This window comes from Castor canadensis, chromosome 3 (assembly GCF_047511655.1).
Source record: "Castor canadensis chromosome 3, mCasCan1.hap1v2, whole genome shotgun sequence".
NCBI lineage: Eukaryota > Metazoa > Chordata > Mammalia > Rodentia > Castoridae > Castor > Castor canadensis.
The window spans coordinates 45901133-45913194 of NC_133388.1; the positions used below are offsets into that span (position 1 = coordinate 45901133).

Sequence of the window (12062 nt, forward strand, 5' to 3'; positions counted from 1 at the left end):
CAAACAAAAAAAAAAGATGAACTTGGAAGTAAAGGATATGCAGGTAAAGGTCAGTAACCAATCTGGTCCCATATAAATACTTAGAAATCAATATCTTAAGTGAAAGAAAGAGTCAAATTTTAAGACCTAGACCTTTCCTCATGCTTACCATGGGTGTGCAATTGTATGACTTAGTGGGGAAAGGAGCAAAGAAACTGTGGGGTATTGAGAAGCCATAAATATTGTACAATATGTAAAAGCCAGGATGCAATCCTCATTTCTCAATCCTAGTTGGATTGCAACAGTAGCAGCAACACGTCATACTCAGTAGAGTTAGGTACATTAGCTCCTTTCATCTTCAGAGTAGCTTAATGAAGGAGGTCGTTATTACTCTTCCCCATTTTACAGGCGAAATCTGAGGCACAGAGGTACTAAGGTCACACAGCCAAAAGTGCTAAATGCAAGATTTGCACCTGAAAGATTGTTTTCCAGGGGGCCTCCTTTACTGGGTATACTATAGTACTGGTCTCATTTGTGAAAGACAGGAAAGCCTGAAAAAGAGCCAGGGAAGATCAAGACAGCTATCAAAGGGAAAGGAGGACATCTCATATAATTTAAAAGAAAGGATTAGCTTAATTTGAGGAACAGCTATATAAAATTGTGTGTGTGTGTGTCTGTGTGTGTGTGTATTTTAAATACATGAAAGGGTAGTTCTAAGGAGTTACCCTTAGAACTTCCATCTTTCCCATTCTTGCTCCAGAGCAGCAGAGCACAGTTGGGAAAATTTGTAGCATCATATCAGTTCATCTCTTCTACACCTACTAGAATCCATAGCTTTGCCTTCCACCTGCCCACCAACCTGAACCTTTTCCTTTGCCAACTCACCTTTTCTTCCTACTTTTGTGACTCTCCAAACATCCTCCATTCACACTTTTAATCAACCCTATGGTCTTGGAAGATGATCTTTGATCCCCTACTTTGCAGGGAGAGAGAGAGAAAGAGAGAATCATAAATATATATATGTATATACACAATATATCTGCATCTATATATATTCATATTTTAGCCACAAAACCTAAAAAGTAACCTGAATATATGCCAGTTCTCAGTGTTGTCCTTCCAATTAGGGTAAAGAAGCTGAATTCTCTCTCTAGTCTCAGAATCTCACTCTTTCAGTTAGTACTTCTGCTATACCCTTACCTTTCCTGCTGAATCAAATCCTCTTGTGAATGCTTAAACATGATCTCTCACTTGAGAGAAAGAAAAAAAACCCTCCCATCTCTCCCCCCATCTTTTCTCTTCCTCAGCTCACTCCAGCCAAACTCATCAAAGAATTGCCTATACCTTTACAATTGGTCTAAGTCATACCCTACAATTTTAGGGGCATAAGAAATTCGTTATTTCTCTGTAACTCAATTTTTTTTCCCAATCTCCTATTTTTACAGATGGAAAATTTAAGATGGTAGAATTTGTGGTGTAGGAACTGATTTAACAGCCAGGCCTTGTTGGGCCTCCAGCTGTCTTCAGTGGTCATCCATCCACACCGGCCTCTGTTGTGGCATCCATGGACCTGTCCCCGGCCTTACATGCACAGCTTGCTGCATAATGACCCCATATCAGCCTAAGAGGACCCAGCTAGAATGACCACTCTTGAGCTCCTCTCTGGACACAGCAAGGTCACCATTTCACCTCAGCACCGTGGAAGCTATGGCCACACCCATCAGGTTATATCAGGCTGCTTTTTTATTTTATTTTTAAAAATCTTTTTGTATCATTTTTACATTTACTTACATGTATATACACTATTTAGGCTATCTCCTCCCCTCCCCTCTTCAGGTTGCTTTTTAAAAATTATTTTTAATTTTTTTTTGTTTTGGTTAATCAGATACATTTTTATACTGTTGGGTCAACAAATCAAAATGATATCTACAACATCCAAGGGGAGTTCCCCTTCTGGAATGGAAGTGAGGAGCATAACTGATGAAAAGAATTTTTAAGATAACCAGGTGAAATCTCTTATATTGACCTAAGTGCACACAGAAAATGAAGGGATGTTTATTCAAGAAAATTTGCTGAAATTCAGTAATAATGGTGAGTCTGTGGCATTCAAATCATATCCCACAGTCTCTCCCCTGCTTCCAGATCAGCATGGCAGAAATTCTACTCCTGCAGGGCTCCAGTGACTCACACCTGTAATCCTAGCTACTCAGGAGGCAGAGGATCAGGAGGATTGCAATTCAAAGCCAGCCTGGGGAAATAGTTTGTGAGACACTACTTTGAAAATATTCAACCCAAAACAGGGCTGGGGGCATGGCTCAAGTGGTAGAGTGCCTGCCTAGCAAAGATAAGACCCAGAGTTCAAACCCCAGTACCACCAAAATAAAAAATTTCACTCCAAGTGGTTAACCAAGAGCATAGGGCTCTGGACTATGGTAATTTCCAGGGAAGAGCAGGTCATGAGAACTTCTCAGCTGTCCAGCTACAGCTAAATTCCAGGTGAGTGCAGACAAGAAGTTCTCTTCTTTTACCTCGCCTTTACTCATAGGGTAGATGCTTACCCCAGTTGTGCTGTGCTGAGAACACTGGGTCCGTGATCATCCTCAACCAGTACATTTGTAGGACTAAGACCACTGTAGACACGCTGAGAAGATCAGAAACTACTGCCACAACCCAGTGCCCTGCTTCTAAAGTAAAATGTCACTCCAAGAGAAGCAGGCCACTGTCCTTGCTCCCAGCTTCAGAGATGTGGCTCAGAGAGTTTTTCCAGAGGTAGAGACAGACCTTTAAACAGAGAGCTCTGGAGCTCTCCCTAAAGGAACTAACTTTATTTGAAGCCGAGTATAGGGGAGTTCAATCTATGGGCATTCTAAAAAAAAGCAGATTTGGCAGGGCGGGGGGTGCAATTTTAAAGGAGGCTGGTAGCTTCCTGAGAATAAAAGATAAATTATAGGCCACTAGATTATCAGAAAAAGTCAGGAAAAGAGAGCTAAGAAGAGCCCTCCTGAGGGGGTCCCATCAGAATAAACACACATGAAACTCAAAACCTACCCAGGTAGTTAGTTCAGACAGTGGAACAATTTATGCCTCCATAGCATTGTCAGTAACAATAGAGCAATTAGCCAGAAATTAGTGACCCTAAACCACCATGTGTGATCAGATGAAGAGTTTCCTACTAAAACCACTGTCATTTGAGGGTGACTGGGCATACCATACCCAAGGCTGTGCTGAGGAACAATCTCTGAAGTTTCACACTACAGAGTAAAAAGACTTCACCAAAATAGTCCAGTGAGTCATTAAACAAACAGAAAGGCAAACAACAGTAACAAGCCCAGAGACAGAGGGGTAGGAATCTGCATCTGGAGCTGCAGAGCTTCCCCAGAAGGGCTTTCCCCACTCTTTGTTTCCCTCATTATCTCTTCCTAAGATGTCCAGTTTGTAACAAGGACAACAAATGTGTGTGTGATAAATGAGAGGAAATAAGAAAATGTAAACCATACGCAGAAAAAACAAACACAAATAACAGAAATTGCCTATGTATGAGGAACCAGAGGTCAGAATTCACAGACAGTCTTTTAAGTGGCCATCATACATATGTCCAAATATTTTTTAAACTTATGCATAAAGAAGTAAAAGAGAGCATATGTGTAATGTCTTATCAATAATAGATAATATCAAGAGATAGAAATCATAAAAAGACATGGAAATTCTGGAGTCAAAGGTACAATAACTAAAATTTAAAATCCACTGAAGTGTTCAACAGTAAATTTAAACTGGCAGAAGAAATAACTAATGGGTTTGAATATAGTCCCCAAAATAATATGCAATCTAAAGAAAAGAGAGAAAATGAATGCTCTTCAAAGATCTGTGGGACACGATGATGTGTGCCAACATATGTCTAATGTGACTATCAGATAAATAGGGGAGAGAAAAGCAGAAGAAAAGTTTTGTAGAAATAATAGCTGATAATTTCCCAAATTAGATTTTTTTTTAAAGAATTACTGTTCACATTCAAGAAATTCAATAAAAGCCAAGCATGATGGTGCGTGCCTAGAAGCTCAGCTACTCAGGAGGTGGGGGTAAGAGAATTGCAGTTCAAGGTTGGTCCAGACAGTTAGTGGGAGACCTTACCTGAAAACAAAAAACTAAAAGCAAAAAAGGACTGGAGGCATGGTTCAAATGGTATAAAGCACTTGCCTTGCTATTGTGAGGCCCTGAGTTCAATCCCCAGTACTTACCCATTCTCCCCCCTCCAAAAAAAGAATGAAATCCATTGAACTCTAGCTAAGATAAACACAAAAAGATATACATAAGCATATCACAGTAAAAATGCTGAGAACCAAATACAAAGGGAAAATTATAAAAGCAGCAAGAGAAAGATGACTTATCACACACAAGAGAAACCAGTAAATATTAATTTCTCATCAGAAACAATGGAAGCCAGAAGATAGTGGGATGACATATTCAAGGTGCTGAAAGAAAAAACCATCAACCAAGAATTCTATATTCAATATAAACCAAAAGTGAGCCAAACAATCAACAAATATACATTGAAAGGCTCTTGTTTGCATCTGCCCTATTTACCATAGCCTCACCTTTTATTAAATATCTTTGTGTTAATACAAGCAAAGACATACTTTCTTAATTTTGCTCTTTCATACACAAAAGTTAGCATACTATAAACTGTTCTGCATTTTGCTTTATTTGTTTCACAGAATATACTATAAATCATTCTATACCATAATGTTGAAAAGCTTTCTTATTCTCTTTTTAAAATAGCTACATGGTATTCTAAGTATTTTAGGGCGTGCTTTTTACTGTGGAGGTATGGACTTTGTGTTATCTTAAAGACATGTCCAAGGTGCTCAATGAAATCTCTCCATTCCTTCTGTCCTGTAAATCCAGCATCATACTCCAGAGTAAAAGTGTTCTCTGTTCATCTCTCATCCTACTGTAGCCACTGTCTCCTAGGTCTCATGGTGATTTGTTCTACACATGTGCAGCCCGTAAATCTATCCCAAAGATTTGTGGTGATCCCCCATGAAGACTTCTGTTTCCCACCATCACATACATAACTCCTTTCTGATTCTCTGGTCCACAAATTCCAGTCACTTCATCTGTGGGAACTCTAGACTCTGCCCTTTCAGCTTGGGAAGACCATCTCTCAGTGCTAAGGTTCAAAACACAGCACTAAGCAGAAAAATTAAGTGATCTATATAATACATAAGCATATAAAGAAATTAAATTGGTTGCATAGAATAAGCAACTAATAAATGATTTTATTATGTAACATTTATTGATATGAGATTTTATCTATAATGTTTTATTAAAGAAAAAAGTCTATTACAGAATAGTATATTTATACATTTTTAGAACAAATTTTTATTGAAATAAATGTGGAAAGTTACGTACGAAATATTTGCTTTTGCAGTGCTAGGGATCAAACCCACGGCCTCATACATGCTGGGTAAATACTACCACTGAGCTATCTCCCCAACTCACTACTAGATAGTAATATTTTAACCAAAAATATAATTATAAGTACTCTTCAGTTGTTAATTTACTCTGTTTATACTACTTTTAAAAAACAAATCACAAAAGAGCATTTTGAGTGGTCTTGTGTTAAAGGAGAGAGGAGAAAGTCCCCTCTTGGAAGGAGGAAATGAAATCATTTGCCTATTTACTGGATACAATGGGCTCCCAGATGTTTTAGACGTCAGCTGTTTTAGGCTGGAGGTACTGCCTTTTCTGCCTCATGGCCTCTTGAGGAGGCCTGAGATATTGACATGGGCCCCTGAAAATAAAATAGACTGTAGGAATACTTCTGGGTTGTGTATCTAACTAGCTAGAAAAAAAAATTCAGTTAGGTTATAAGCCAATCTTATCTTTATATTTTTATTCATACTAGTATAGTACTCTCTTGAATTCAGATTAGTTTTATATCCAATACTCTTTGTTTTCCATATATAAGTGAAGGAATAGAAGGTAATCTTATTTCTTAGTCTCAGCTTCTCCTCAGCTGGGGCTCCCTGTATCATTGGTTCTGAAGCCACAAGATTGTAAACACACCACGTTCTCATGTTTGTTAGCACGTTCATTGACAAAGTAGAGTTGGCTCCTCTGGATGGCTGGCATCTGTCTCCCAAACCACTGGGATTTGTTGAATAACATTTCTTCTCAGGGAAATACACTTTGGTTAAAAGAGAAATAACTCCACTAAAGAAAAAACATGCATCTTCCTAATGAATGTGTCCAAGGGTCCCATACCCAGGGTTTTTGTTTGTTTGTTTGTTTTGTTTGTTTTTGGCAGTACTGGGGGTTGAACTCAGAGCCTCTGTGATTGCTAGCAAGAACCCTACCAGCCCCATGAAACAGTTTAAAAGTAAAGGCAATTGAGTGTCAATTTGTTGTTTTCTCCCCCAAAGAACATAACAATTTGAATGAAAAGCAAAAATCAATAGTGTTTTATCTTTAGTTACAAGGATGACAAACCATAAAAGAGACAGCACATAGTTTTCCGCTTCCTGGGAGTCATTAAGTTCCTACTGATTGATGTCTGGGGTCCACAGTCAAGTACATATTTTCCTGATAACATACTACATATACTCCTTGTATGAAGGGGAGAAAAATTAAAATAGGGATTCACCTGATTTGAAAACCTGAAATACTGCTAATTCCCCACCAGGGGGCTCCATTATCAAGTACAACAATCTTCAAAGCTAGAAACCCATGAACCATTTTTAAAAGCAGTGCATAATGGTGCCTTAAGTTTTCAAAAAGCTTTAAATACTTTAGTACCCTTTTTGATAATAGTGTCACTCTTATTACCACGCAAAAAGTAATGTAGCATCTTAATGCTATGCAAAGCTAAAACACACGTATCATATGTTAAATCCATAATTTAAATTAAGCTGAGTACACAGAACAAGTTCCTTTTTGTGGGGACAGGGAAGGTGGAAGGTGTGTAATTATAATAAATATAAACTTCCTGTGCTTCATTATCATCTTTGGTGAAAGAATTGTAACACACGCTCAGTTTTGATTTTCCAAACCAAACAAGAACGATTAACCTTGGCTAAAATTCTTTACCTGTAAGGCAAAACATGACTAGCTATCTAGCAATTCTGCCTACTCTGCAGTACACATAATATGCCATGGCATTATTTTTTAATATTATTCTTTAAAATTAAAGCAATGAATACTTCTTGTATGATATATCTTAAATTATCGATAAGACTTGTAAACAGTCTCAATGTGTTTTTAGTGTTTATACAGGAAGTAAGACTAAATACATTAAAAATTGTTACAATTAAGATCTCTTCTTTTGTGTATGTGTTAAAACTAGCTTCTTCCTTTTCCCTCAATTCTATGGAAAGCAACTTGGAGTAAATATGACTTTAGCACTATCAATGTTTAATTAACTTTTTCATAACATGTGAGGTGTGGTTGTAATGATCAAGGCAACTGAGAGATAAGGCAAATTTCTTACATTTGGAAAATAGAATTGGGTTTGCAACTTGAGAGTTTTACTCTGATAAGGCTTTGTTCTTCTTTAGAGTGTGAAGTTTGGATGTATCCAGCATTTAATGAGTGACTCCACTAGGCACTTTTCTTAGAGTATTCTATTTATTTCATATCTGGGGGTTAGATATCATTATTTCCATCCCATAGGTAATGAAACTGAGACTCAAAGGAACAGCTTGCTCCTGATCACTTAGCCAGCTATACAACAACAGAATAAGGATAGGAACCCGCAGCGGTGGAACAAGGTGGGAGAAGCAGGTTGGGATGGAGGTTTGGGAGTCTGAGAGTGAGGAGGTAGCAGAATGAAATGAAATGAGAGTACGGTCCTGTCTGCACACTCACAGGAGTGATTTATAGCATGCTTGTCAATCTCTGTGTTGCTGAATGAATCTCTTTTTCCAGTCAGTTTGAATTTAAGCATTAAAATTATATTTGGAATGTGGAAATGAAATGGGCCTCCTGTGATAGCTTCTTAATGGTTTCTGGGAACCTTTGCAACCAGTTCTTGAATGTCTGGTTGCACTTAATAAAGGGCAGAACTACCTCTAGCCCTACTAATACAGTAGATCTAGTGGCCAGCTCTCCTGGCAGCTTGGAGCAAGTGGTAATGAGCTCAGTGAGACTCAGTGATCTCCCCTGTGCACTGGACGAAGCTGCTTACCTCTTTAAATGAAAGAAAAGTTCCAGTTCTGTCTTTGGAAATGGGAAGTTAGGCTTATAGTCTTCTAGTCACACTAAGCAGGCAGATCATCCGTCTCTTGGATTGTCTGGTGGTTGGGAAAGTTCAGATTCTCACAAGAGAGGAGAGGCAGGAGAATGCTTTCAGTTGTGGATTCCTTGTCCTAAATATATGAGATACCCGTGAAACAGGATAACATCCTTTCTAACTATTAAACAAGGTCGTATATTCAGGGTTTCCTGAATACCGTAAAAGGGTATTAAATGCCATCATGTATAAACCTGCTGTCTTTTTGCTGCTAAGCATTCTGTAAAGAAGGTCTTCTAAGGTAGGTGTGGTGGTTCACACCTGTAATTCCAGCAGTGTGGAAGTTGAGGCAGTAAGATAATGAATTTGAGGCCAACCTGGGCTGCTTAGTAAAATGCTATCTCAAAAAAAAAAAAGTGTCTCCTAAAACTTCTTTCTGTGACCTATTTTGAAGGGAGATGGGAAGGAAAATTAAGACAGAGGGAATTAAAGAGAAGTAAAGAGACAGAAGAAAGAAGACACTGAAGGGGGAGGAAAAGGAGAAAGAGAGTGACAAAAAGGGAAGGGGAGAGAGAAGCTGACTGCAACGTGGAACAATGAAATCTTGGTACGTTTATGAGTTTAACATTTTTTTGAGACAAGGTTTTGCTGTGTAGCACAGGTTGGCCTCAAACTCACTCATGAAGCTCCTGTCTTAGCCTCTTACAGGTATATACCACCATGCCCGGCTTGATAAATCTCTATGGAGCATCGTCTATATGGTAGGCTCTCAGACCTAATGGAAAGCAGTGAAACAGTCAGATGTTTGTCATGTGACACATGTAATTTAGGGGAAGCATAGCACTTGTTAAATACAGTAAAGTAGGTTGCAGATAAATTCTTATTTTCTACTCTTGTTATACTTTCTATCATATGCCATAAGTTGTATCCATAAACCCAACTAAGTAGAATTGAACCACTCTAGGCTATTAAAATGTACAATTGTCTCAAAAATATTTTGTAATTTTACTTTATTTGTTCTTTCGCTTTCATAATGGGATCAGTGTTTTTGCATGACTGTACCTCTGCATATTTTTTAAAGAGCTGATAAAAAAGATATTTGTACATTTCCATGTACTCTACCTGATTAACCTATTTGCAAATGTCTTACTAAATAATGTGTAAAGGAAAAAAAGTCAGAATCAAGAGTAGGCTTTGTTTTAAATTAAAAATTGGAATAGATGCAAGACAAAAATCTAAAATTAAACATAGAATGTTGGATTTAGCATGAGCTGGATAACCTGTCAGCCTAACCATATAAGAAAAGAAATCAAATACTCTGTGTACCAAAGCATTTAAATCAGTAGCAGAGGTGAACTTGAGGTCAATGCTGTCAATTTCTGAACAGTTTCCAGATTGGTTCTTTGCCTTTGGTGTCAAAGAGGCTATCTTAATTTACTTTTAAATTATCAAACTGCAGGTGTGATAGCCAAAATATTTGACAACCAGCGTGCATGGGCACAGACACTAGCTCTATGCCTTAGAATGTATTTTTGTGTTCCATCCTGGCTGAATCAATATCCACCACAATTATGGGGAAACTGGTATGTAGTTAATATGGAATACAGTCTCCCTCCTGACCCATCAAAAATTAAGCTTTGCATGCTCAAATAACAAAGCTAACATGAGAAAAGGGAAAAGGGCATTCTTCCTGAACACACTCTCCACTTTTGGAGAACTTCTCAATATTTCCAAAATTATATGCTGGCGTTCTTGTTGTCAACACTATAATGAAAAGATGTAGAGGGTGCATCTCGAAAGAAACGTCAGTTTGTTAGTGCACATTGGGATGTCGGTAGCGGTGACGTGAGACACCCAGAAAAGAAGGGCAGACTGTGGACTCCAAAGTGCTGCCTTCCCCAGATTCAAGAACCTAGTCTCCATTTCTAACAAGCACAGGTTCCTTGGGAGGTAGGACTGCTGTTGCATAACGGGAGAGGAAAGAAGGGATTGGCTCAGTATTGTGCACTGGGGTATCTCTTAGCATTCCCCTGCCTAATTTTGACAATAAAGAAACAATGCAGCACCTTGGCCCTTAGGAGGGCATAGTGAGCAAGGCTCAGACTGCAGAGTAATGAAGGAATGGGTCACCGCCCTAAGTAAGCCACCTAGACTAGTGGAGGTCCCAGCCAAGGGTGAGGTGAATTCTGAGAATAGGTAGTACTGAAAGGAGGTGCTCAATATTAGTTGGAGACTCAAGATCAGCTGCAGTGGTGGAGATTATACTTCATCCCACTAACTTTTCCCTTGTAAGTTTCCTAGGGAAACAGACCAACCAGAAGGAGGTTAGCCCCAGATGGTGTAAATTTTATAGGAAGCAAATGGATCCAAGCACTGTAAGGTGTGATGTCCTGTGTGGATAAACCCTTCAGGACCAAAACATTTATTTCCTCAGCTGCCAGAATTATTACCTGCTGATTACTCATAGCAAATCCTTCCCCAAAATTGCCCCAAGATGAAAGAAATTTCTTTATCCCCCAATTATGCCTTCTTTCCAGAGGAAACACACATCCTCTACTGGTCAACATAGAGGTACCCAAATCAGGCCATCTCGACATAATTTGGGACAATTCATGAAGGTCATCCCAATTCCCTATGGGATTAACCAAGGTCTTTTTTTGCAATTTAATTGTAGGGAAACTCTTTTTTCCCAATCTTGCTTCCTTAACTTGTCATCATTTTTATTCTTGTTATTTCACAATAAGCCTCCTATACACAAATAAATCTATTTCTATATCTTTTTCTTAGGAAATACATCATGAGTTTCTTATTAACTATTTTAAAAATACATGTAAAAGTATACATTTGTGACTTAATTTATCAAAAATATGCTAGAAATATACTTGAATTTAAGTTAACTAATTTATCAAATCTTAGTAAAACCACAAAAAGATTTAGCAACAGAATGATATTTGGTAATAAGTTTTAAATTACTGGGCAGGTGTCATAGGCATGCTATTTTTATGACTATTCTTTATTTTTGAGTAATTAATAAATGTTCAGCCAAATCAAACAAACTGCCTTAGTTCTTTTAGTAACATTTAAAATTAACAAAATAAACAACAATGATGGTAAGCTTTTACTCTTCCATATTTTTAATTTATCCAAAATTTCAAAACTAAACTATGTAGTCATGAAATGAATTTTTTAAGCCTAAAGTTTATTATTTTTCAACCTCATGCTTTTGATACTTTGGCTTAGTTTATCTAATATGACAGGTTTCTGCATTTATTAAAATGATTTTGTTAGAGTTTCATTTCTCTAAATGGCAGTTTCCATATTAGACATCTTTGAAAGTTCATTTCACAACACATTGATGTAAATGAGGCCTGAGAGACAGTAAATGATAAGGCAAATTGGAAAAGCATCTTTGTTTCTTGTAACAGCTTTGAGCCATCATTCACATATTATGCAATTTATGCTTTAAAGCATACAATTCAATCGTTTTTAATATCTTTACAGACTTGAACAACAAATTACCACTACCTAACTTTACCCTAAAAAGAAACCCCATACTCACTAGCAGTTCCTCCCCAGTCCTCTGTACTCTTAGCCCCTGGAAAATAATAATCTATTTTCTTTCTATATGCATCAACCTATTTTGGACACTTCACATTAGTGAAAGCATGAAGTGTGTGGTATTTCCTACCTCACTTCTCTCAGTCAGCACGCTTTTTAAGTCTATTCACATATAGTATACTCAGTTCTTCACTCTTTTTATTGTTAACTAATATTGCATGAATGAATATACCACATTTTGCTTATTCACCCATCAGGTAGTGCACATTTGAGTTGTTTCAACCTTTTAGCATTTATG

The 12062-nt window shown here is 37.7% G+C and overlaps 1 protein-coding gene across 3 annotated transcripts in view; it reads left to right on the forward strand.

Annotated features, from left to right (window-relative positions):
- The window catches only part of L3hypdh (trans-L-3-hydroxyproline dehydratase), a 151128-nt gene that overhangs the window by 22542 nt on the left and 116524 nt on the right, over positions 1–12062 (forward strand). Inside the window, exon 5 of one of the 3 annotated variants that reach the window (XM_074067881.1) lies at positions 1425–11243. The exons of the other annotated variants lie outside the window; for them this stretch is intronic. Coding sequence (XP_073923982.1) covers positions 1425–1445 — 21 coding nt within the window. The 3' untranslated portion in view covers positions 1446–11243. Of the gene's footprint in view, positions 1–1424; positions 11244–12062 lie in introns of those variants that run through there. 3 annotated transcript variants of the gene reach the window in all.